General features: G+C 40.1%; 1 protein-coding gene across 1 annotated transcript; it reads right to left on the minus strand.

Annotated features, from left to right (window-relative positions):
- Positions 1-130: 130 nt before the first annotated feature.
- LOC101530741 (probable small intestine urate exporter) lies at positions 131-26,979 on the minus strand. Its single transcript, XM_058670277.1, is given in 10 exon segments — positions 131-326; positions 1,954-2,044; positions 2,295-2,442; positions 2,673-2,805; positions 6,463-6,624; positions 6,742-6,860; positions 9,270-9,356; positions 9,761-9,848; positions 9,931-10,163; positions 26,970-26,979. Coding segments are annotated over 10 exon segments (1,206 nt in total). The 3' UTR covers positions 131-191.
- Between the last annotated feature and the right edge of the window lie 392 nt (positions 26,980-27,371).

The following is a 27,371-nucleotide window of genomic DNA, read 5'->3' on the forward strand; positions in this document are numbered from 1 at the left end:
CCCTCTTTCCTTGGGATTTTCATTCCTCACTCTCATGATTTTATCTTTCACTTCTGCTTTGCTCAGAAAATGTCCTCCAGCTCCTGGGTTTCCAACAAAATGACATTAAAATGTTTAGTCCTCACAGACACACAAGGGAAGTATGTGCAGGAAGAACAAAGTGCCGTGATCATCTTGCACACCTGGTTTTCTCACAAGTGAGTGACTGTCTCTTCTTTAGCCCAATCCTGCTCATGTGCTTGGCCAAGGATGAGGTAGAAGATCAAGCCAATGATGTTAATGCAAGATACAATGAGGAACATGTTTCTCCAACCTAATACTGAATCCTGGAGGCAGGAAACTCCACGTTATTAAGAGCCATAAAATTCCCATTCCTCTTTGTTCACAGAGGCTTCAGAGTCTACTGTCCATCCCCAAGTTAGATGGGACATGAGTGTCTTCCTGATTGCCCTTGTAATGTGCTAGTAGCTTTGTGTAGTGAGGCCTGTGGACTGCTTCTCCCCTCACCTAGAATGTTCTCAGTGAAGACAACAACCTGCCCAGCTCCCTCACTTCCATCCAACTTTTGGTTAATCATGACTATTTTTCATGATTCCTTCCTTTTTAAACCTTTTAAATAGGAACTCCTCTCTGTGATGTATCCTGTTCTCCTTTACTTTTATCATGTATTATCAGAAGGCACTTTAGCTTTCCTTATTTAGTGAAACTCTGCACAACACAGTTACATGAATGAATGGATGAATAAGAAAAATACGGAAAAGTTACAGCAAAAAAACTAGTCCAGTTTGGGAATTTTTGTTTCAATATATAATTTCCTGACAGCAAGTTAGTCAAAGACAGAAAGGAAATGAAAGCTTCAAGAAAGAAAATGAACTTCTTTTTTTTTTATTAGAAATAATAGCATTTCTGTGACTGGCATTTGATGTAAGTTTAAGATTCAGCTTGGGATGCCTACATCCCACCTCACTGGCCTGGATGTGAGTCTTTCCTCTGTTCAAGATTCCAACTTTCTGGTAATAATGCACACCCTGAGAAACAACAGGCAGTGACCCAAATGGTTGAATCATTGGTATTCACATAAAGACCTAGATGGAGTTCCTGGATCCAGCCTTTAGACAAGGAATACTATAGCAGTTGTGGACTATTGTGAAATAAGTCAGTTGAAGTAAGATCTGTCTTCTCCCTCCTTCCTTCCCCACTCTCTTTTTTGGGATATTCTTTCAAAATACCCTTTCTTTGATTGTCAACTTTCATTAACTTGATTTACCTCTAGGAAACCACAATATTAAGAATGATATGTTTATGTTTTTATGTTGCATTATCCTTCAAGTCTATAACAATAAGATAATTAGGAAATGCTCAAATTCTCCAATATATTTATTTCAGTATTGTAAATACAGGTTGGAAGACTATACCAATATGAAAACACCATGTAACATCTAAACTAGCTACTTATAAGCTCTATGTGAGTGAATGTCTCCTTTACTCTGGCATACACTCAGCAACTTAGCTTTCTCATTCTGCAGATATTTGTCATTTTCTGTATAAAATGAATGAATCATTTCCCACAAAAAGTATTCCCACAATATTTTAACAGTTTGAAATCCTGAGAAATCCCCCAGTCTACAGCACACCAAGATGGTAGCCCACTCTGTAGAAGAAAGGGTATGAACTCTGCCTGCACTGGTGGTGTTTAGCACGAGAACCTCACCCTATAAGGACTCACAAAGCACAGACTCAGAACACTCAGCACTGGCCTTCACCCCACAACTAAAGCATGTGACAGTTTCCCTAGGTGGAGCAAATGGAGGAAATGAGTGCATGTCAAGTGTCCAAACTTCTTGACTTTGGACTTGAAACACATCGAACAGAGAACAAAACTACCCTTAATCAGACTTCTACTGAGTGATTTCTACGTTTCTCTTATGAATATTCACCAGAATATCAACTCACCTGATTGATTAAAATTCCACCAATGGTGGGAGCAATGGCTCCATCTATGACCTCAAACATTTGAAAGAACCCCCTGAGAAAGCTGGCGTACCTGATGGTGAGGAGAAAAAAGAGGGACATTCCCAAGTGAGAAAAGATTGATTCTTGACTTCTTTGTTGCATCTTAATGTCTATTTCTGATTACCTTTAATTATGCTGACCCTTGATTGAACCTGAACAAATTGTACAAACTAGGGCACAAATTAATCCTTTGCTAGAATGCAAGATTTCCAAAGGATATTCTGCACTAACTGGCCAATATTGTTTATTGCTCAGCTGTAGGAAGACAATGGGATCCCTACCGAGGAGCAATGTCTATGAAGTTCACAAGAGCTCCTGATTGATTGAGGCCACTGAAAATAGTACACAACAACAAGGAGATTACAGCAGCACTCTGGCTGGATCTGACCCAATGCAGAGCCACAAGGACTGCAGATGAGCAGAGAACCCCTAGAACAGAAGGACACACAAAATGAATTGAATGTCTTGATGGAATTTGAACTGTAATACTGCATCAAGGTGGAGGAATCCACCAAGGGGGAGGGGTGTAGGGAGGGGTGGGGGGATTCCCAGAGCATATGAAACTGTCACATAATGCATAATAATTAATAAAAAAAAAAAAAATGAATTGAATGGTGCCTCAGTTTCTCACATCCACCTTGTATCAGCTTGCTCCTTACCTATGCCAGTAAAGAGCTTCCTGATGGTGATGAGTCTCAGAATTTTTCTGGAGAGGAGAAAATCATCCAAGAGACCTCCAAGCATAATGTTGATACAGGAAGCAATAAACGGCAACAATGACAGTATCCCACTCTGAGAATCAGAGACAAGGTGAATGCATATGCCCTCTTACCTGTCATGACACAGACTGCCCTCTGATAAGTTGCCTGTGGCTTCTCCTTATATACAAATCACTCAATGCAAATCTGATGCTACTGGAATCGTCCAAGATAACAACAATGCATGAGAAAATGTTGGTATATAATTCACCTTGCAAAAAAATAAATGTCTGTATATAAATGCCCAAAACTCAGTAGAAAATAGATATTTAAAAGATCAAAACTCAAAAAAAAATAATCAAAGGACATAACAAATTTAAGGAAAAACAAAGATAAACTGGCTCCTCAGAAACTGGCAGCGATTCATAACTGGAGAACTATTAAAACCACTTGAGCACATATCTCAGAGCATGCCCCACATCCGGGACTTGGGGTGGGCGGGAAACCGGGTGGGGCTTCTCCCTCAATATTCCCCTTTACCTCGGATACATGATGGAAACAATATGGACATAATAGTATTACCCACTTCCCTATACCCCCTGAACCTTTTTTTTAAACCATAATTAACTATGTAAACATTGTCAACAACAATACAATTTAAAAAAAAAGAAAAAAAGAAAAAAAAGAAAATGGCTCCTCAACATTAAACATTACAATCTTATTTAAAACAAAACACAAGCAAAATAACACTACAGTTACATATTTCTTTTCATTGATAAACTAGTAAAGAATTGGAAGATTGTTCACATGCTCTGTGGACAAGTACTTTTTCTATTCACATGCTGAGAAACAAAGAGAGAAAGGGCAATTTCCATTTACTGTAAATGTAAAAATTTATAGTATATTTTCCTTTGACTCAACAATTTGATATGCAAAAATGTATTCTACAGATATGCTCATACAAATGATGACTGAGTCATTTTCTCACTGTAGCATTACTCAAAGCTTAGTAATAACCCAACTGCTTTCAGTAAGATTTCATGTCTGATAGAAATCAGAACATCTTAATGGCATATTTAACGACAAAAATCTAATATATAGGAACTCAGATATTTTGTAAAAAAAAAAAAAAAAAAGAAGTTTTAAAGATAAGCTTGAGGTGAAAACATTTTCACGTCAAAGCATTGCTTTTTCATAATACATATGTCTGTGAACTTTTTGAAGTTAGCACATATATAAACCCTAAGAACATAAACATTTCTATACAGAAAACAATTGGGAAAATAAAACATAATAATTCATGGGCTTTTGAATTATTCTGGAGATAACATTTTAAAATTTGAGAGTTATTTATGGGTGGGCCAGGAAAGTAGGGAAATTAGAATTATAAATAGGAGTAAGATTTTTTCACACTCTACCTTTTAAAAATTATTTATTTATTTATTTATTTATTTATTTGACAGGGGAACCACAAAAGAAAGACAGATGCAGACATCTGCTACATGCAGAATCAGCCCCCAAAAGTCTACAAGGGCAGGACTAAGCCAGGCTTAAAGCCAGGAGACCAGAGCTTCCTCTGAATCTCCCATGTGGGTGCAGGGATCAAAGGACTCGAGCCATCTCCGCTAATTTTCCAGGTCATTATGGGGGAGAAGGATCAGAAGTGGCACGGCCAGGACACCAACCAGCACCCACACAGGATGCCAGCAATGTCAGCTGTGGCATTAACTGAAACATCTCTGCACTAGCCCCTTAGTTTACCTCTTTAATATCGTTTTTGAAATGTTGACACTTGTTACTATTAATCCAATTTCAAAGTTAAATTTTTATTTTAAAACTAAAAGGAAAACAAGTTATTCCTGTATGGTGTACAATCAAATAATTAAAAGATATAATCCTTCATCCAGTACAAGTGCGTCATTTTACAGCTGAGTAGCCAAGGTCCTCAATGTTATGTAACTTACTTCAAGGCTCATGTCATCCCCCTTCCCTCTCTTACCTCGGGATCCACACCAGACACTGTGAGTTGTGAGGTCACTGTGAGGTTCATGACATCTGTCACCCAGCCCTGTTACCTAGCTTTTCTGGCCTTCACTTGCCCTGAATCCTAGGGTGGAAAATCTGGTTGTCTTGCTGGGTTAGGCCATGATTCTCTTTGAGAACACACAGAACCACGTTTCCTTGCTGGTGTCTTCTGATCTCAGGATCCCCAGCCTCTATGCATACATTCTCCCCAAACAGAGCACTGCTGAGAGGGTCAGCTTTGTGTAACTCTCTCAACACATGTCATCAGAGGAGCTCTAAAAAGAAGAAGTCAACTTTTTGATGACAGAGTAAGGGTGGAATATTAAGTAACTCAGTGGCTTTGTCACCTGCCCTTAACAGGCAATGACATCTAAAACACACTTTGATACTTAAAGATATCCCTCTAGGCGGCCCAGCACAGTAGCCTAGTGGCTAAAGTCCTTGCCTTACAAATGCCGGGATCCCATATGGCCACCGGTTCTAATGCCGGCAGCCCTGCTTCCCGTCCAGCTCCCTGCATGTACCCTGGGAAGGCAGTTGAAGATGACCCAAAGGATGGAAGATCTTCCTCTTTGTCCTCCTCTCTGCATATCTGACTTTCCAATAAAAGATATCCATCTAGGGTATGCATTGTCACCATCAGGTTAAGCTGCTGTCAGTATCTCTTATTAGAAAGCCACTTCAACTCCTAGATTCTCCACTTCGAATCCTGCTTCATGCTAATATACTTGGGAAGCTAGCATAAGATAGCTCAAGTCCTTGTGCCCTGCCACCTGCTGAGACACATAGAAGCAGTCTCAGCTTCAGCCTGACCCATTCCTGGCTATTACAGAATTTGGGGGAGTGAACCTGGAAATGTTCTTTCTGTCGCACTGCCGTTGAAATAAATAACACAATTCATTCATCTACCAAAAGTTAAAAGTTAAAAGGTTCCTGTCAACCTGGTCATGTTGTGAAAATTCAGAAGGCAGTACAAATATGTCATTGTTTATATTAAACTTGAATAAAATTCTTATTTTCACATAGTTCTTAACTTATTATGTGTATCCTATGTGGGATTCTCTGTTCTATTAATAAGGTCTGGTTTTCAATAGATAGACCCAACGCAGCCTTCTGATTCAAGTCCATGTCTTGCATACACCTGGGTGTGCCATTTCCCTTACAGCTCCTTGCTTGTGGACTAGGAAAGCAGTAGAGGACAGCCGAAAGCCTTGGGAGCCTACACAGATGTGGGAGACCCGGAAGAAGCCCCTCTCTCCTAGCGTCACATTGGCTCAGCTACGGCTATTGCAGTCACTTTGGCAGTGAACCAACGGATGGAAGATCTTTCTCTCCTTCCCTCTGTAAATCTGACTTTCCAATAAAAATAAATATTTTTAAAAAACAACCAATAGATGTTGTTGATGCTTTTTCATCAGTGTTTTCAAAAGCAGACTTTCTTTTATTAACTTTTCATTGCTATGCTATGAGCAAGATAGTATCTTATAACTAAATGTTAGTTAAAATGATGATAAAATCTGCACATGTGTTTGACACAAGTGTGACTTTATGGATACTGAGCTGGTCCTAACCCAGAAATAGGAAATTGCATTGTCAGGATCCAAGTTAACCAGATTACATTTGATACCTGGTGATCTGGACCCAAGTCCCTGGTTTTATGACCAAGCAAAACACACAGGACCATATAATGCAATATTTAAACAGAATGAACTTTACCAGTACTTACATAATTGACACTGATTTCAAGCACAGTGCTGACGTATGTTGGTGTATATGCAGATATTATTTGCACACTCCAGTATTAACAAATATAAGATACTAAGATGGCCCAGAGTGGCAGAGATTTGATCATAAATTTAATGGGAAGAGACCAGCCTGGCAAGTTATCCTGAAAGAAAGCATAGATCAAGATCCTTCCATTAGAGATAACAGTGCTATTCAAAGTCACTCCTCACTAAGAACAGATGCAGAGACAAGGGAAATGGAAAGAGAGTTTCTGTTGTACCTGTTGAGCCAGTGAACATGTGATGTATCTCTTCTCATCAGCACTGATAAAGGGGTGATCCTTTGGGTCATCATAAGCAAGAGGAAACCAGAGAAGACAACAGACACACCCAATTCCACCTGGAAAAGAAGATCCCATTGGAGTTCCTTTAGTTAGCCTCAGCTGAGATGATTCCTGTGGTTGACAGAATGCCTCCTACACTCCACACTTCTCTGTATCAAGAGCATTTCATATCTTTTCCACATGTGGACAGCATCCCCTACCATTTAACTTTAGCCTTCCCCATTTAACTTGCTTTTGCCGGTGGAATGGGGCAGTCCCAAGCCCAGGCATTAAGAACCATTGCCCTTTGTTGGGAAGGCTGGGAGTGTGTCTTGGTCATGGGAGGAACATGCTCCAGCTATTCCATTCTCTGAGAAAATGACACCCAGAAAGCAGAGACACCCAGCTGTGCCACAGAACAATTATTGCTCTTTTAAACCACTGAGTTTTTAGCCTGTCCTTCCTTGAGGCATAACACAGTTACAAGTTATTACTATAGCTGCCCCAAGTGTATGAATATACCCACCATGCTCAAGTACCTATCAGCAGCCCTCCCACTAGACCTGCTTCTGCAGTTTCATTCCTCCTTAAATCTTTTGTGATCTTTCTCTCTTCTCAAATCACTGAAGAACTTGAAGTAGCATTATTATATGAAATTGATTACCAAGGTCATCTGTAGACATGAATACCCAGTGAAGAAATTTTCTCTTATACATTATTACAATATTGAGGAATTCACATTATCAGTTTTGAGTGGAAATATGACACAATTCCGTTATTATAGGATTAGTTTTGTGGCACATCCTGTGAAGTTGCTGCATGTGACATCAATATCCCATTTGAGCACAGATTCAAATTCCATCTGTTCTTCATCCAATGCAGCTCTCTGCTTATGCACAAGATGGTCCAGGTCCTCTTGGCTTCTGCCTGGCCCAGCACAGTCATTTAGGTAGTGAAACAATGGCAGAAAGCTACCTAGACTCTGTGCATATATCTATATTTGTGAGTCTGTGGGTGTGTGTCCTTCTATTTCACTATCTCCATCATATGCCTTTGAAAATATATACAAATATAATCACTTTTAGATAGTCAACAAAGACTAATGAGGTATCTTTATATGGCTGGCTTATCATGTACACATTCCTTCACAAAATGCTGCAGCAACCTCCATACACCATCAATTTTTCTAAGCTTTAAGGATATAACTACAAAATCACAGTTTTCCCTCAAGGAATTTGAATAAGTAGAAAGCATTAGATTCAAAAATTAGCAAGATTGCTCATTGTAATTGGAGGATATTAAATTGATTTCATAGATACTAGTGAGTTTCAATTTTGTGTGTCTTTCTTACTGTTTTTCAAAACATTAAATATATCAAGGACCTGTTTCAACAATTTCCATAATTTTTGAAGTTTCATGTACTGTCGCAATCAGTCTGCAAAGATTTTTGCTAGTGAATATTTTGACAGGATGTCACAGGATCCACTGAACTAAGAAGACAATCCTCTAACACAAACATCGCTGGGACTGAAGTTTCAGGACTAATGAAATTTGCAGGTGGGATCTCAGCAATTGTTCCAAAGTTCCAACAAATTAAAGCAACAAATCTACAGGACAGATCTCCAATGATGATCCATGAATGTAAAGTCACAAAGTAGTAAAATGATACTTGTAAAACATTCCACTTTGGGGGAGGCTTTCTGTAGCATTTTTCTTTGTATCATCTACCATTCTGAGATTCACATGTTCAACCCTGTTAAACATTCTGTCCTGACTGCTTCTCCACACCAATTACCATTAAATCTATGTTTAGGTCACATTTACACAATATGTTGGCTGTTGTAATAAAAGCAGAATTGTATTTTAAAGATTTTCTTACTTTTATTGGAAAAGCCTAATTACAGAGGGAGAAGCAAAGAAAGTGTGATTGATTTTTTTCCACTGTTTCACTCCATAAATAACCACATGGCTGGAGCAAAGCTGGTCTGAAGCTAGGAGCCAGGAATTTCGTCTAGGTCTCCTGCATGTGTGGAACGGTTCTAGCATGTGGGCCAACCCGCTTATTTTCCCAGAGTCAATGGTTCAGACTTGAATCAGCGCCATTATGAGATGCCAGAGCCAAAAAAATGTGTTAAAATAATGTGTTAAATGAATAAGCATGATCAACACTAAAGCCCCACAAAGATAATATCTCAGGCTTTTTAGAAATATTTTCCAGAGTTCTTTCACTTCAATTTAGAAGCAAGAAGAAAATTATGATGTCTTTAAAAGTCATAAAGTTATATAGTTTCACACACAGGCTACTAAAACCTATATGCTATTTTATAATACATCAAACTCACAATATGATCAGCTCTGAACATTGTCAACAGAAGCAGTATAGATACCTGAATCAGAATTTGGATAACTGCAGATATGTTGAATCACAGAAATTATGCCCAACATGCAGTATCATAAAACAAAATGCAAAAAAAGTACAAACTCACCAAAGATATAGAAGATGTAAGGCCATCCTATGCTCTGACAGATGAAACCACCCACAGGGAGTACAATCAAGGATCTCAGCATTGCCCCTGAATAGAAGATGCAAGGATGAAAGTGAAACTCCACGCTTTATGTTTCCTACCCTGCTGAGCTGTGCATCACTGAAGGCATGCACTTCAGTGTACCTGCTTCAGTCCAAATCTGGATCTTACTGGGATTCTCAACAATTTGTGAAACCATTGGTGTCTCAATTTCTTCAGGTATTAAATGGAAATAAAGTTTTATATAGCTGAATTACAACACTGTACTTAAATAAAGTGAAATTAATGTGTGTAAACACAGTACTATTTGGTGCAAAGTAAGCATTCCATTATTGGTGAGATTTTACACAAAAAACTTAAAAGGCAAAGTGATTTTGATGGAAGATGTTGATCCCTTATATAGGTCTTTGCTGCATCCCGTTAAACGCAATGTGGGGATGAGGAGCAATTGCCTGATATGACAATAATGATGAGCTGACTCCTTTCCACTGGGGGAGCCCATCGGACCCAAAGGGAATACTGACCTGTCAAAACCGTATTCTAGAAGGAAACATGCCGTTATTAGAAATGTGAGATCTTTCTATAAGCTGTGTTTCATTTATACATTGAAACATCCTGGTACCTGGGTTGTGCCTTGAATAACATGCACGACAATGAGCGCGGCCACTCCAGCATCAGCTGACACTGGAATGAGGAGCAACAGGACTGAAGTGAAAAACAACCCAGCACCAACCACGTACTTGGCTCCAAGGACTCCGGCTACATAGCCAACAGGGATTGGGACCACAAATTAGCCATAGCTGAGGGAGCTGAGGATGATGCCCTGGATTTCAGGATTCCAGTCATATGTAGGGACTAGACAACAAAGAGAATCTCACTGTTTTGATTGGAAACCTGACGGCATTCACTGTGAGAATAGTGAATGCAAACAGTAGAGAGGGGTTCAATTTTCTTTCTTATACTTCAATTCTTCTAATCGGCCAATTTTCTTTCTTATACTTCAGTTCTTCTAATCTACCAATTTCATATTTTAAAAAAAGCTAATCAAATGCACAAACTTTTCAATACCTGACCAATGAATCAGCCAGTTAAAACATAATAGAGTATAAAGCAATCTTCAATAAAGATTATCACTGAGAGCAGGTCTTTTGCGTAGCCACTAAGATGTCTCTTGTGAAACCTGCATTCCATATCAATATGCCTGGGTTTGAGGATGCTCTGCTTCTGATTCAAGCTCCAAGATATGGTGCACTCTGGCAGGTACCAGGTGAGAACCCAAGTAGCTGCATCCTTCCCAACATTGGGGTAGACATTTGCGGTGCAGAAATTAGGAAGATGGAGTATTTCTTGAAGTGGAAGGGATTTACAGATGCTGACAATAATTGAAGACACTGAGAAAATTTAGATTGTCTAGTGTTAATTAAAGCATTTCATAGTACTCAAAAAGCTGGTGAGTCTGATGATAGCAACTCCAAGAAGGAAACATGCTGCTGACAAACCAAGAGGCTTTGCCAGGGCTCTTGATCCCAAAGAATCATTGTTGCCACTAACAGTGGAGAATTGATGTTTCCCATGAAATAGATTCAGATGAGGCTGATTTGGTGCTGGCAAAGAAGCAAATATAAAAATGTCCTCAGACTGTAATTGCTTTTTATAGAGAGAAATTAACTTGGCATTCTTGCCCAGAAGCTGAAGTTCAGTATATATATTATATACATGTAAATGCAAACAATAATATATAAATACATGTATATATAAATGCAAACAATATATATAAATCTATATATATATATAAAATCTGGATCTTTTGAGATACTAGCATGAAAAAATAATTACATTCTAATGAAAATCAAGTTTGATATGTTGGTCTGAAATGCCATTCTGAGCAAGCTAAGACATAAGTCCTTTCAAATCAAACAAAAAAAAGTTAGAATGTCACAGCTGTTTAAATTAAATAAGGCTTGCAAGACATTCAGACAGGTTAAATATTTAAGAAGCCAAATTAGAATCTGTCTTTGAATCTACAGTCATAAATGCAGTGGCTAAGAAAGTCCTTATTGTTACTATCAGTCTTTCCACTCAGGTGAGACAAGTAGACCCCCTGCTGCCCTGCAATATACTAAAATAAATGAACATTGGACAATGCCTTCCTGCTAGCCATTACTTTGCTAAAGTCAAAATTCCTATGCTATTATTAACTAAAATGTCGTGATTCACGCAATTGCGAAGAGTTGGCTTAGAGACAGTACCAATTTGGGATCTGCTGTCACAGTGAGTAATCAAGCTATTATAAGCTAAATCATTGACCTGCATGTTTTATGTTTGTCACTTCTCATTTCATGAAGGCTCGGTCTGCAATATTTGCACTACTGGTTCAGCAGATGCCAGGAAGACAATAACTTTCTAGTGATCAAAATGTTAATCAACCATATATTGTTTACTTTATTGTGCATATGGTAGACAGTGGTCAATAGTTTTATATTGCTTTAAAAAAAGATAGGCTACAGCTAGATAGTGAAAGTATTTAAACTTTGTTGTAATCCTGCAAGCTAAGCTTGGACAACACATACCCGTGTGCCCTCAGAGCTCTGGCTTGTCCTGGCGATTGAGGAGCCATATTCATACTATGCTGGGGTTCATGCAGTAGGTGTGGATGACACAAAGATGTGAAGAGAACAGTTGCTCTGTTTGGCAGGGCCCAAGGGAGCTTCCAGCTGTTTGGCAGGGCCCAGCGGATTTCTCTCTGATCACCTTGACACGTTTTCACCCCCTTTTTGCATGGACACTCAAGCACCCTGCTAAGAATTCTGCGATCTATTGAGGCATTTTTTGCCACTGTGAGATAGCTTTTGCAACCAGTGTGAGCTTGGGAGTTAATGTTATTGATAATGTTCTGGTGAAGTGGGTCTTTTACTCTGCGCAGGAGTACAATTAAGCCCATGCCATTTCTGGACACCTTATTGTGTGCCTACCCATTGTCCTGAAATCTGGCCCAGACATGAGGTATGCCTCCTGGGAAATGGCTTGATAGGAATTTTACAAACTAATGGAAGTGATGGGAGTATGAGCAGAAACTGCTATGGCAAAAAATATAGTTACAGCGACCTTAGAGGTTAGCCTGTCCCTGCAACTCTTAGAACCTAGAAAATGTAGTTGTTTTAGCTGCTTTCATAATTCTTTAACTAAAGGAAATACAGGGCAATTTTATTAACATCATAGAGATATACTTTTGATTATTATTTGATGGTTTATGAGGTTGTAGAGCCTGCAGTTGTAGGGGGATTTAATGTTTGAAACTTTTGTCTTAGATTTTTATGTTTTTTTTTTCTCTTTTGATGTATTTCTCCCACTAAGTGATAGACAAGTTGTGAAAATAAAATGTAGTAGGAATGTTTTACTGATTAGTAGGTAACCATCTGTGCCTTGGCCTTGGAGTTCTGGCTGTCACCTAATGGCCACTTCTGAAGAATGAATAACGGCTTGCTTTAAAGAAACTGATTATAGTAACTTACAGAATTATCTTTAAGAGCACCTGGTTGACCATGAAGTAAAAAATAAAATAATGAAACATCTGTGCATACCCACTAAATCATGAAGTAAAAATAGAACAATCAAACATTTGTGCGGAAGCTTGTAATGTGTCTAAGTAAATTAAAAGGACAGCTTCTTCTTGAGCTGTTGCAAGAGGGCACCAAGTGACAGTGTCCGTATCTTTCTTTATCGCCGACTCCATGCAACCTTCCCGAGCTCCGAATTCGGCTGGAGCTGGACTCCAGCACATGACCATTTTTAACAGTGCAGACAGGTATTTTATACAAGACTGTCACTTGGTATTTGTCTGCTATATTTCTTATCAAATCTTAAGATATGGTATCCACATAAATCATTTGGAATTCTCCTGCATGAGATACATAAGCATTTTCTAAACCTTGAAAATCTCATAGAATTTTCCTAGTTAAATTACTAATCTGTTTAGGAAGGGAACACTTTATGACAGCTTTAATTTCTCACATCTTCCCAGGTTCACAAAATGTTTCTTTTTTTTTTAATTCAAGCTTTTAAATTTTAAATATATAGTTTCTAGAAAAATATATCAAGATTAAATCCTACTATATGCACTAAATCACTGCTATATCATTATAGTACAAAATTTAATAAATCTATATAAATTGTTGTTACAGAAAATCAGTTTTCCTGTTTCCTTATCATTAGAACACATTTTAAAACTTCTTGTCTTTTTGTCACAAAGATTATTATTTAATGTTTATCTGATTAACATAAATACTAAATTGAACTATTGCCATGAAAGGCATCTTTTAAGGAACCAGTTCTTGTTTATCATCTCAATTTCCTTCATTATTTGAGTTCACAATATTTCCTGCACTTAAGCTGTCTATTTTGTTCTACTCATTTATCTTGAAATTATAGACTCAGTGCCTTGGATAGAAATTAAACATTTTCTATTTACTCCATTTATTATTAAATCTTTGTGTTCCTACCTTTTTCATACCCATTATATTTAATTCTCTGAACTTTCCATGACATTCTCAAGATTTGGATTGATTTGCTTAGTAGTAATACTTTTGCCCCTTGCTGTTTCCAACTCCAATTTTGATTCTGTGGCGACATTTACGCCTGTCTTAGTTTCCCTCCTCACCTGTATAAGCAAGGGTCTTTCTTTTCCCTGTTGATTTGTTTCATACACTCTGAGCTTTCATAGTACTGTTGTTGTTATTGAGAAATTTTAGAAATTGGAGATGAAATCTTTCAATACACTCCAATAAAATGAACACAGCAATGTCCTGAAAGGCCTAACCGTCGGAGGGCTCTGGTTACAGCCCTGGTGCTGCCTGTGTGCCTGATGATTTAGATGACTTATGTAACTCTTCTCTACCTGAGGTCTGGCTGCTGGGAAACCAGGATAAGGCTGGCAGTGTTTTCCTTGAAGATTTGCTTTGAGTATCCTATGGATTACTATATACAAAATGCTAGCAATGCCTGTCATGCAGCATGCACTGGTTATGCAACAGTCACTGTATGTTTGCAAGTGTGCTCCTGGAATTCCTGTGTCTAACTCAACCACGCCTTCCTTTTTACTTTACTCTGTGAATATTCATATAGGCCCTTTGGGGTCTCCTCCTAAAGCCCTGGACTGCAAGGGCCAATCAGTCAATCATGTGTGATTATATCCTCTTTGTACTGAACTTCTAAGCATAACCACCTTTGCTGGCTTAAAACCAGGCTATCTTGAAGTGCTAACAGTATGCATGTGGTGGGAGGAAGCAATAGCTGGGAGCCAGGAGTATGTCATGAAATGATTTTACCAATTCATTGAAAGTTAGCTACTCTCCCACTTTAATTATGCAATGACATTTTAGAATTTGGGGATAGGCCCTCCAAATTTCGATGCTCATTTTTTAGGTACTCATGCTCCCTTCTGCTCCATTGCACTGCACTCTCCACCCTCCCATATTCAAACATGCACTCACACGCACACACACGCACACACACACACACACACACACACACACTTTGCAAGTTTGCCTACAAAGGCTGGTGAGCATTATGAGTTTAATCTCTACCTCCCAGCACTACATAACTATCTTGTGTGGCCTGCCCAGCTTCTGGGTGTTTCCACTCCATCGTCAGGATGCACCGAAGGCCCACCGCACCATTCTTTTTTTTTTTTTTTTAAAGATTTATTCATTTTATTACAGCCAGATATACACAGAGGAGGAGAGACAGAGAGGAAGATCTTCCGTCCGATGATTCACTCCCCAAGTGAACCGCAACGGGCCAATGCGCGCCGATCCGAAGCCGGGAACCAGGAACCTCTTCCGGGTCTCCCACGCGGGTGCAGGGTCCCAATGCATTGAGCCGTCCTCGACTGCTTTCCCAGGCCACAAGCAGGGAGCTGGATGGGAAGTGGAGCTGCCGGGATTAGAACCGGTGCCCATATGGGATCCCGGGGCTTTCAAGGCGAGGACTTTAGCCGCTAGGCCACGCCTCCGGGCCCGCACCATTCTTTTCTTCCTGTAACACTGCACCATCCCTCAAGGAGGAGAGCTTTGCTGCCTCTTGGCACCATCTCTTAAATCCATCCAATGTGAATGAAATCCATTGATGACCCTTGGAATTCATACTGTATGGTGGGAATAATTTCCTAATTGTAATCTACATATAAGCACTTTTTAAAAATACTGCTGAGGATTTTAACTGAAAGGAAGCTGACCCTGAAACTGTCTGTGCATTCTCTGTATCAGGTAACATAGTATCAGAGAGACAAATCCTGGGAAGATACACTCCTCATAGGTATTACTATGTATGAAGGGTTCCATTAGATTCTGCTAATGGAGGCATCGGCAGCATTCAGATGACTGAACACAGTGAGAAACCATTATGCTCCAGAGGCCGTTCAGACAAATTCAAGTCACTGATGGTGCATGTGGCATCTGAACATCTTCAAGGAAGCTATCCACTTTAGTAGCTCTTCATTCTATAACCTGGATTCCCCAAAAGCATCCAAAATGATGCTTACTAACATAGCCCCCAAAGTCTATATAATCTTCCTGTTTCTATATTACTAATTATCTTCCTTGTTGAAATACCTAGAATGATTTTGGGGTTTTGTTTGTTTGTTTGAACCCAGACAAAAACAGAAATTCATTGGAATCTAAGATATAGGGTATCAGCATCATGAATTCTTAAGTGATTCTTCATCAAGAAAAGCCACATTGAGCTTTTACAAATCCCAAGGGCTCAGTTTTATCCACTTGGTGTCTCTGGCTATAATGGCATAAGTAATTCCATGATGTGAACAGGTGACTCAATACAATGCGGGACAGGTCATTTATCCACATTCCTTAGAACACCTGGATTGAGTTATCTCAGTCTTAGGAGCAGGAGTATTAAGATGTCAGTAATCTTTGTGGGGTACTGGTGCCCTAAGAGAGTGCCAGCAATACCTTGAGGGTCTGATGTGGACAATGTCTAAACGCCCAGTGAGCCAGAGAGACATGAAAGGAATAATGATGTTAGACACCAACAAATGAAACATCAGGATGTATTCCTTGATACCTATATGTGAAATCAGAGATGCAACAAAATAATCTGATGAGATTTGAGGAGCACCAGCTGGGGTTCTACCTTATGAGATGTGATGATAATTTGCCAGAAAAGTTGACTGTTTTCAGCTGTTGTCATTTTTAATAACAGGCTAATAAAATTGGTTAACAAAGATATAATCTCATTCAGTGGAGCTCCTGGGTGGTCTCCAGAGTAGTGAGCAGAGGGGTGGGGGAAATTGTCTATATGAAAGAGGAAGAAACCAGATGACCACATGGAAGTCCCATTTAAGATAACTGTAAGCAAGCATTCCAGGAAGAAGGCAGAGGAGCAGTATGGTGTGAGAGGTATGACATGAGTGTTATCAATAATAGAACATTAGGTAATATTTTAAAATTATTTATTATGTGTATGCTATTGTTTTATGTGATTGTATTTCAACCCATTTAAGGCCTGTGCTAACTATAATCTACTAACCTTACATTTCTAGCTTTCGATTTTTAAAGATGGAAAAACAGGTATAAAAAACAGCCTCTGAGATTTTTACCAATGAGAGTTGGAGCTGAGGTCATTGGAATCATTTTCATTCTACGCCTCAGGGTGGTTCACTATACAATGCATGTTGGCTTGCATGTCTTCTGACTTCTTCTTTCATGGGTGCGATTAAGGGACACTTCTTCCTCCGAGACATGCCAGTTTCCCAACAGAGAAGCTGGCTGAAATGTTAGCTATTTCAAAGCTCTCCATCTTGATGAATATTTCGCTTTTTAAAGGTATTATATTTTGAAAAGCCTAAATCCTAAAAAGAATTAATGAACAGTGTAGTTGAAATCACTAAAGGTAGAGGGTAAAATAAATCCTTCTGCAATTTTTTATGAATTAAACTAGAAAATAACTAAATTCTGAAATAGATAAGAAGAAGGAAGGGCAATTTCTATGCTACTGCAGTAAAACTATCCTGCTCAGAGGCAGGTTGGGTTTAACACGAGCAGAAATTCAATAGGACATCTTGTGGATTTAGTATCATACAACCCATGATCACTTCCCATGTGTTCTAGTTGGAATGTGCTCTGAACGTTTCACATTTCTAAATAACACCATGATATATACTTGTCCTCTATACATTTGAGATGTTTTGTGAGCAATAATATAATTATCCAAAAATATACTATAGCTCTATAGCAGTTACCAGTAGGAAAAAGAAAACTGTATAGCAATAAAAAATACATACATAAATAAATAAAGACAGGGTGCTTTAACCACAACCACATTCTTCTGCATCACATTACCTTTTATGGCAGGCTGCTCTTGAGCCGTGATTGAACTGTTCTCATGAGAACTATCTCACACTGTGGCCTTGGCATCTGCTTCAGGACACATCTTGGTTCTCTCTTCCCGGGGACTGGCATTCACCTACCAGAATGATAATTTAATGATGCAAAAGCAAACACAGAGGCCTTATATGTCAGAGGACATTGTTCCAATCCTTCCTTCTAAGAAAGAAATGTTGTTTGTTGGAGAAAATGCTATAATAGGGCTCAGGAAATCCAACTGATGAATTTTTTGGCCTGAGTGTCAGAGATGAATTAACAGAGAACATGAGATGTGAAAATAAAGAGCCTCACTATAATTTGGAAATTTATGACTATGTTATGGAGTATTAATGGTTGGAATTCATCCTGTCGTCCCTGGAGAACTCATTCTTGGCTGAAAAATTGGCTAGAGAATCAAGGTTTGAGTGACTTGAGCAACACAGATCATACAAAATACTGCTTCCCTAAACTTGAGCTCAAGACCTTTATAAACACTCAGAGATATTCATCCAAAGCAACTCCTCAGAGTCAACACATGGCATGATTAGGCTATTGATATTTCCCCCAAATAGGGATAAAGTGACATATGCACTGTATCAGTAAGCTTAAAAATGACTGAGAAATAACATATACCTACAATGTGAATGTAAATCTAAAAGTAAATTTATGAATTAGATTATTTGAAACACAAGAGAAAAAAATTACACTTTGAAATTTAAAATTAAGCGACTCAGCATGGGTAATAAAAGAGCTAGTGAAATAGAGGGCAGAGCTATGTAAGCTTGTAAAATTAATCTCAGTGAGTAATGAGAGATGATAACAAAGGTAAGAAACTGGAAATGGAGAGAAAAGATCTAAAATATATTTATGGAACATCTAAGAATGGAAAGTAAAGAGAAATAAGGAGACTATTTCAAGAAATAATATCAATGGATGAAACAGACATTTTTTGGTTCAGGTGTCTTAAATGGGTCTTAAGCCAAAGAAGTAAAATAAAATTGACAACCAGATATTTCAGAAAGATTCTAAATTACATAAAACCACAAAAGCTATTTAAAATACTGCAATTCATGGGAATGTCCTGATGAAGGTGGTAAGTAAATGAGTGGGTGTTAAGTCAATGTGATTAAATGCTTGTTGGCAGGCCAACGTCCCATGTTGGAGTGCTTGGGTTTGAGTCCTTGCTCTGCCCCCAATTCCAGTTTGCTGTTGATAACAGTTTTGAGACACAGTATATGGTAATTTGAGCGGTTATGTCTCTCAAACTCACTTGGGGGGCCTGAATGGAGTCCTCTGATCCCAGCTTTGACTGAATTAGAGGCTGAGATTGCTTCTCTCCCTCTCTCTCTCTCTCTCTCCTTACTTCCTGAATAAATTAAGATTTTAAACAGATGAACAATACATAGAAAATAATCACAATATACCAGATAAGCAGTGGCATTTTAAAAACTTCTTCAAGATAATATAAAGTCAAAATGCATGAAAAGTAGTAAAAAGTACATAATTATAGGAAAAAATATATGAATATCAATGATGATTTAACACGAGCAAATGAGCTCTGCTCACTATCAAGGATATGGCTATGACAAGCAATTGGTTAGGTTACTGGTCAGAAAATAGATCGCACTCTCTCTTCTCTATCCCTTCTCTAGTCACTCTGTCTTTGAATTTAAAATAACAATGGGGATGGCTGCTGTGGTGCAGCAGCTGAGCCTTGCCTTGGGATGGTATGGAATGCATATGGGAGTGTTAGTAGGAGCTCCAGCTGTGCCACTTTTGATTCAATTTTCCATTAACACACCTGAAACATTAGTAGATGATGGCCTACCTGCTAGGAACCTTGCATCTCACAGAAGTCATTTGCTTTCGTTTAATTAAATAAACATATACTTTGATATTCTATTTTTCCTTCAAGACTAAGGGGGCATGTACAGACATTTGATCATTCTGTCTGTACTTCATGGCTAAGCAGGTGCCCCTAAAGATATTTCTGCAAAATATTGTATTCATATTTTACAAAGCAAGCCATTGTTCATTATTTGATAATAGCAATGGAGCTACAGCTAGGACTCTAAGGCCAAAGCACATGGGATTACCTGGTAATCAGTAATACATTCTTACCACTTTTTATTTTTACAGTTTACCCATAATTTAATGGGAGAAATATGTCACAAAGAAAAAACGTAAAAATCCAGGACAAATATTTCAAATAGTAAATCCCCGTATAATTGCAGGCTCTATAACCCCATAAACAACCAAACAACAATTAAAAGAATATCTCCATAATATTAATAAAAGCATCCTTTAACTCCTCTAGCCAAAAATTATATAAAAGGCTAAAACAGCTACGTTTCCTATGCTCCATAGAAATTGCAAAGACAGGATAGCCTTTAAGGTCACAGTAACTGTATTCATTGCCATAGCAGTTTCAGCTCATACTCCCATCACTTGCATTAATACTTAGGATATTTATCAAGCCCTTTCCCAGAAGGTGTGCTATATGTCTGGGCGAGATTCTGAGGCAATGCTTAGGCATACAATAAGGTGTCCAAAAATGACATGGGCTTAATTGTGCTCCTGTGTGTAAATCATTAAAGGCCCACTCACCAAGGCATTATCAGCAACATTAACTCCCAAGCTCACATCGGTTGCAAAAACCATCTGACACTGGCAAACAACAATGCCTTAATAGATTACAGAAATAGATTACAGAATTCTTAGCGGGGTGGTTAAGTGTCCATGCAAAAGCGGATGAGACTGCATCAAGGTGGTCAGAGACATCCACTGGGCCTTGCCAAACAGCTGGAAGCTCCCTTGGGCCTTGCCAAACAGTTGTGGGATGCATTTCTGCTTCCAGACAAGGATGGGCTTACAATGAAACTGTTTACTATATCTTGACAATAGGATTCTGGACTCTCTGCCATTGTCCATGCCCGCAATGATGGACATATGACTGAGTATGAAGAACTATATGTTAGTAATGATATAGAGGAACTAGATGGGGGAGGGAATTGGTGAGGCGATAAGGGAATATGGAACTCTATCATAAAATGATAGCAATGATAATAAAATGTAAATGTATATATATAAATACTCTCACAGATGAACGCAATAGCAGAAACTAGCACACTGGGGAGTAAAGTTACATTATAGTACATGATTCTATTCCCAAATAATGTAGGACTCACATTTTGAAATGTGTAAATGTATCTATACAGCATGTTACTAAATATTATACCTCTACATATAACTACCACAGCATGATGCATTTATATAGAATACAGTTAATCTTAGAATTGTTACTATCATTTCGGGAATAGTAGTGGGGGGAAAGGGAGGAAGGTATGGGAGTTACAAGAGAAAAATCCCTACATCTACAAAATTGTATTGTGGTAAATAATGAATATATTTTTAAATGTATGTGCTGTCTAGTTTCGTGGTGCTGAGACAGACACCCTGGACAGGTCTCTTGTTCCAAAGACAGAAGAGGTTCCAGTCAGTGGTATTCACTGCAGCAGTACAAGGTCTGGCCAGAGGTCAAGGACACAGGAAATTTTGAGCACAATCAGTAAGCACACTTAACAGGTTATGGTCTTAGCCACTAAAAATAAGTAAATAAATAAATGAATAAGTAAATAAATAAATCTCTTACTTACCAGGTGGAATGCATGCAGTAACAGTCTTGAGAAAGGACAATGACACTGAGGAGTTTTCTGAGCTGATGTAGCAGGCTCTTAGGTCACCAGATTGGCACATATCTGTTAAGCAAGACTTGGTTAAACTCCCACCTGTCAGCACCAGCATCCTGCTCACTTCCCATCCAGCCCCCTGCTTGTGACCTGGGAAATCAGGTAGAGGATGGCCCAAACCATTGGGACCCTACACCGGCTCGGGGACCTGGAAGAAGCTCCTGGGTCCTAGATTCAGTAAGGATCACCTCTGGCTGTTATGGGCACTTCAGGAGTGAACCAGCAGATGCAGGGGCTTGCTCTCCATCTTTCCTTCTTTCTGTGAATCTGCATTTCCAATAAAAGTAAGTCTTCTGAAAAACTACTAAATTTCCAAAGTGAAGTTATCATGATACCTTTAGGATAAATGTGCTTCCAGGGTGATGGCAATATATTACTTTAGCTTAAGCACTTAAAACATGAAGGGTTACAGGCTGATTGTACATTAAGTTCTTGTCCCAGGATGCTAAGAGGGAGAATCAGCATCGTTCCACCTGCACCTGCCTGAGTGTATTCTTACCTGGCCCAGTATCTCCCAGACATAGCGTGAACAATTTTGTCTATGTCTCATGAAGGTAAGATGTTGGCTTTGGGGGTTCAGATTTACCACCATAAAGGGGCTACACAAATGCTAGCAATCTAGAGCTCCTCTTACGCTCTTACCCGGCTGTCCACTTCCCATGCCATATCACACCCTTCATAGATTATTATCCCTTAATCTTTTTTAATTTATTCATTAATTACATTGTATTATGTGACACAGTTTCATAGGTACTGGGATTCTCCCCACCCCTCCCCAAACCCTCCCCCAATTGGTGGATTCCTCCACCTTGTTGCATAACCACAGTTCAAGTTCAGCTGGGATTCCCTCATTGCAAGCATATACCAAACATAGAGTCCAGCATCCTATTGTCCAGTCAAGTTCAACAGCTTCTTAGGGAGACCCTCTCTGGTCTGAAGGCAGAGCCAGCAGAGTATCATCCCGATCAATTAAAAACTCCAACATACCATCAGCAACAATCTAGGTACGCTGAGGCTGGTGCAGAGTCCACTGATTGACATAGTCCATCTTAGAGTCTCCCCTTGTCCAGTATTTCACTGCCAACATATAGTTGAGGTGGTTGATTGATCTACTCCATCTTCCATCTTTTATTGGTTAATGTTCTGATTCCTCCACTTTGATTGAGTGGATCCCCAAAGAAACTTTGAAGTGTTCCCAGACCAGGTTCTAATATGTACTAGCAAGCACCGTGCCCGCCACAATCCATCTCCCTGATCAGTTGGTGGTTGCAACTGCTGGGTTGGTTCTGTTCTTAGCCCTGACCTCCACCGGAACCAATGTGTGTTGCAGTCCATCCTGGCTCAGCCCATCACACATTCGGCCCTCACCGAAACCAGTGGGAGGTGTGCTGGTTGGGTGCTGCATTCCTAACGGGCACAGGCAGCCCCGCCTTGGAATTTTGTGTTGTGAACTGTTTTTATCACAACTGAACCTGGCCTGACCCCCACCCAGCTCCAGCACTCGGACGTGCCAGTGTATGATGCGAACTGACTCAGCCTGGTCCGCCCCCAACCCAAGCCAAATGTATGCCAGTGGGACACTTTCCATAGCCTCTCCTGGGTTGTTTACCTCCATGCTTCCTGCGCTTATTTGTAGGGTCAGTGTCCTGTCAGAGGAACTGTTCAGATTCCTCCATCAGACCCCCTCCTGGTGTCAGGTTTCGTGCATACCAGCAGGTCCATGGACCAGCACTGCTCATTTCATCTCTTGTCCCAGCAGGAGCAGCAGCCTTTCTCAACTGGCCTTCAACCCATTCTGGTTCCTGCTGTTGGAAGTTTCAGCCCAGCCACGGCTCATTCATACCCACATATATCTCATATATGGCTCAGTTGAGGTTGAAACCTAGCCTAGTCCATCACACATCTACCCTGGTCCTCCAGAACACCAAACTGTGCTGCGGTCTAACCCAGCCCAGTGCGTCAAGTCCCAGTCCACACTTGTGCCAAGAGAGACTACAACTGTGACCCAACCAGAACTCAGCCCCCTTCCAGCTCATGCGCCCTTTAGTGGGAAACTCCACCCAGCCAGGGCCTCCCCCTAGCTCCCCAACCAGGCCTGTTACCAGCCAGTGTTAAGCATGCCAGTGGTTGCTCTGGGTCAGCTCAGCACATCCCATAGCCTGTTGCGACTCCTGCCTTGTCTCCACCAGCCCTCCTAAGCCATCCAGTGGGGTCAGAATTCCCACGGGGTTTGGCCCACACATCCCCGACACATTCTACCCCCGGGTATAGTTCTCGAATGCCAGTCAATGTCATGGTCCTGCCTACTGTGACCCCTCTGCTGATCCCTCATCCTGTTAGGCAATGGGGACATCCTGCTTGACAAGCCCAGAATTTTTGCTCTTGAATGACCTGGTGTTCAGTAATCTGCATTATAAAGTGATAACAGGTTCATCAGAGGAAGATTTACTGCCATTGAGAATCTTTAGGACTGATTCACGTCCCCAAAGCACGTGGATTCAACATGGAGCTACCCAAGCAGCATATCAAAGAACCAAAATTCCAGAACTCCCTGGCTGGATGGCCAGCAGGCAGAGTCTGGTGCCAAATGGCGCACTAGCCGCCCAGGAGCAACTCCCCACATGTACGTGGTAGCTAGCGTGTGTTCCAGGCTTGAGGCGCGGCCATCCCAAGGCCCCTGGCAGCCGGGCAGCTGCCGGAGGTTTAACTCCTCCAGCCCAGGTCCTGCCCCTCCTGGCTCTTCCCCCAGCTCCAGCCGCATGGCGAGCAGTGGGAAGGCCCAGACCCGCTTCACAGACCCCCAGGACTCACTCCCAAAGAGGGTAGCCGACAGGGCTCTGGCAAGCCTGGGAGCAGTGCACCACAACTATGTGGTAGCTAGCGTGTGTTCCAGGCTTGAGTGCGGCCATCATGAGGCCCCTATCCCTTAATCTTTATAAGAGGTCAAGAGAGGGGCATCTGTCTTCATGCTGTTTGGAAATGTCATCCTTTCATAGTAAAAGGAAAGTAAAAGCATTCCTTACTGATCTCAGAGTTAAGTTTAAACATTAGAGGTTTAGCAACAATTGTTGGCAATGCCCGGAATCCCTAGATGAAGACTACACTGACATGCAAACATTGGATTTTGATAGGGTCTTTCACACTCAGATTGCTGTTTTTCAGAGGATGATATTTCTCAGCAAGGTTTGTATTTTATTCATTTGTTTGTTGGTCATTTTTTGTTGTAAAGGAAGCAGGGCTAGATCTAGGGAGATTGGATGACTCACGCTTTTTGAATCTAGCACCAGGAGAACTTTATTGCCGTATGCTTTCAGAGCCTTCTGCACCTCACCTGAATTGCTGAAGTTTTACTTTGATACTGAAGATCAAAGAAGATGTCAGAGTTGAAGAAGGGCTTCCCATATAACATCTCAAAGGGGTTTAACTTACAGGTAGCCTCAGTTGCCAGTGTCCTCTTAAAAAAAGCATTAGCAAGAGTTGCTCTAGAGGCTGGGCTTTTAGAGTCATTTCCAGAATCTCCTAAGTGGTGGTATTCTTTGCTTCCCTCTCTGCCAGTGCTTCTCCAGGCTGACCTGCCACACTACTTGTAGCTATCCTCTGGGAAGCCTCACCTTGCTGGGTTCCTTCAACAGCGCCTCTCTCACAACTTCACTGCATTTTGCTTCCAGTCCTGAAGCTGCCACCACCCTGACTGTGTCTTTATGTCTCCAAAACAACAGACAACATCAATAAAATGTGACCAACAAGGGGCAGCACATGGAACTGCCTCATGAAAGCTTCTCTGGAAGTTCTTTGCAACAGATCTGAACATTCATCCTTAGTTGGCACTGATGGGTGGGGAAGATCAGAGAGGGAAGATTCACAGGGTCTTTTCCCCCTTGTTCCACTCAGTAACACAGGGCTGCCTTGTAGCTGCACTTAATCTTTAGTTAATGCTTATTCTCTGGTGTCATGAAGTGTATTGAGTCCATGGGAGTATATATTGAGATATCTATGAATGGAAAAGATCTCTTTATGACAAATGGAGAAATTAGATAACTTCAGAATTTGTTTTACATATCTCAATCACATCTATGAAACCAAAATGTCCTCGGGCTCCTGTTTACAGGGTAAGTCAGGAAAAATATTCATGTCTGAGCTTTAATATTCCACCAAGGCAGCAGCCTGCTTAGTGCCCCAGAGTAGCTTGTAGTGCTCAGATACCACTTTTATTTACAGGCAACTGTGGTTTTGCAGGGATGCTCTGGGGGCTAATCTAGAGAGAGGTTTGCAAGAGAAACAAGGAGGTCTTCCACGCAAAAAATAAAAAACCATGATTCTCAAGCACAAAGGTAGAGAGAGTTGGTGAAACTCAGCAAATAAGGTCTGACAAGCATTCCAACTCCTGATCCAGGCTCTTGACTGACTCACCCTAAGGTGAATGAATCACAAGCTCAACAGGTGGCCATCAGTCCACTAGGCAGCCTGCAAAATGTGTGGGGTACCTGTGGCCACAACCAAGCTTGGAGGGCTCTACCTTCAAGACAGTTGCCACCACCACCGACCCTTGTTTGCACCTTGCCTCCAGAGCTCAGAACACCTACAACATCAAGGAGGGCTTGGAAAGCATCCACTCTTAACTCCCTGTACCTGTCCCACTTTCTTGTTTGTTTCATTTTGTTTTGTTTTGTTTTTGCTGATTGACAAGAATCCTGACACTAGCAACTTTTTTGACACTCACTAGCACCAAATTAATTTGGTTATCTTTTTGGCTTCTAAATGCATTTCCTGGTTTGGTTGCCTTTGCAATCTTCCTGTCTTATATTGCATACTCCTTGATTCTCTCAGAGGAGGCTTATTTCTCCTAAGTGAGCCATGCCTGGTTTAGGCACATCTCTGTTACGGTTTTTCCTCACGTCTTGCCTTTTGATTCATTTTGAGTTAATTTTAGGAAATGGTATGAGGTAATGGAATTTTGCTCCAGAACCCCAAGCACACTAAGACATGAATCTTTAATTTCTTTCAAAAATATTTTACAGCTCTCAGAGTACAAACTCCATGGCCCTTTTTATTAAGTTTATTTCTGATTACTTAGATCTTTTTTATGCTAGTTTAATGGAAGTTTTCTGTTAACATATTATTTGGATTGCTCACTGCAAGTATTGAACAATCCAGTTGATTCTTTTAGAATGACCTCATGTACAGCACCTTTGCTGATGTCAAATGTTAGTACTTATTTAATATGTTTTTATGCACTTGTCCATAAAAATTATATCATCTGAAAATATAGTTACACTTTCTCATTTGCATTCTGGATACCATTTTGATTCTTTTTCTAGCGTAACGGCCCTGCTTGAAATCTCTAATATAATTATGAATAGAGTCAAGTAACACCCTTGGAAAAGACTCTTCCCTGTTTCAGAGTCTTTAAAGCATCATCAAGTGACTGTCACAAATCTCTGGGTGTCTGTGAGGTTTGACAGCACAGGTGTGGTTCCCTTCCATCCTCTCCTGTGGATACAGGAAAAAAAACCTGAAATGTTTGTCCCACTCACCTTCCTCCATACCTGAACCTTTCAACCATAATCAGAGGCCCATATGCATGTGCATTCTCTCAACTATGTGAACAATACTGGAAATAAAATAAATAATAATTTTAAAAATATGTAGGGAAGTGACAAGAGTAGATATCTCGGTCTTTTTCCTATCTTAGCAGAAAGCACACTTTCTTTTTTTTTTTTTTTTTGGTTCTTATGCAGCCTTTCTCCATGTGCCTGTTCTGGTGGTTTCTGTTTCATGTAATCCTACACTCTCAGATTCTTGTGACTGGATATAATCATCCTCTAAGTAGGATGTGGAAGTGGCCATCATACCTCACTTGAGAATTTACATATGTCTTATTTTTCCACCAACACCAGAGTTTCAGTTAAGATATTACAATACACACCACTGATTTC

The sequence above is a fragment of the Ochotona princeps genome, chromosome 1 (genome assembly GCF_030435755.1).
Source record: "Ochotona princeps isolate mOchPri1 chromosome 1, mOchPri1.hap1, whole genome shotgun sequence".
NCBI lineage: Eukaryota > Metazoa > Chordata > Mammalia > Lagomorpha > Ochotonidae > Ochotona > Ochotona princeps.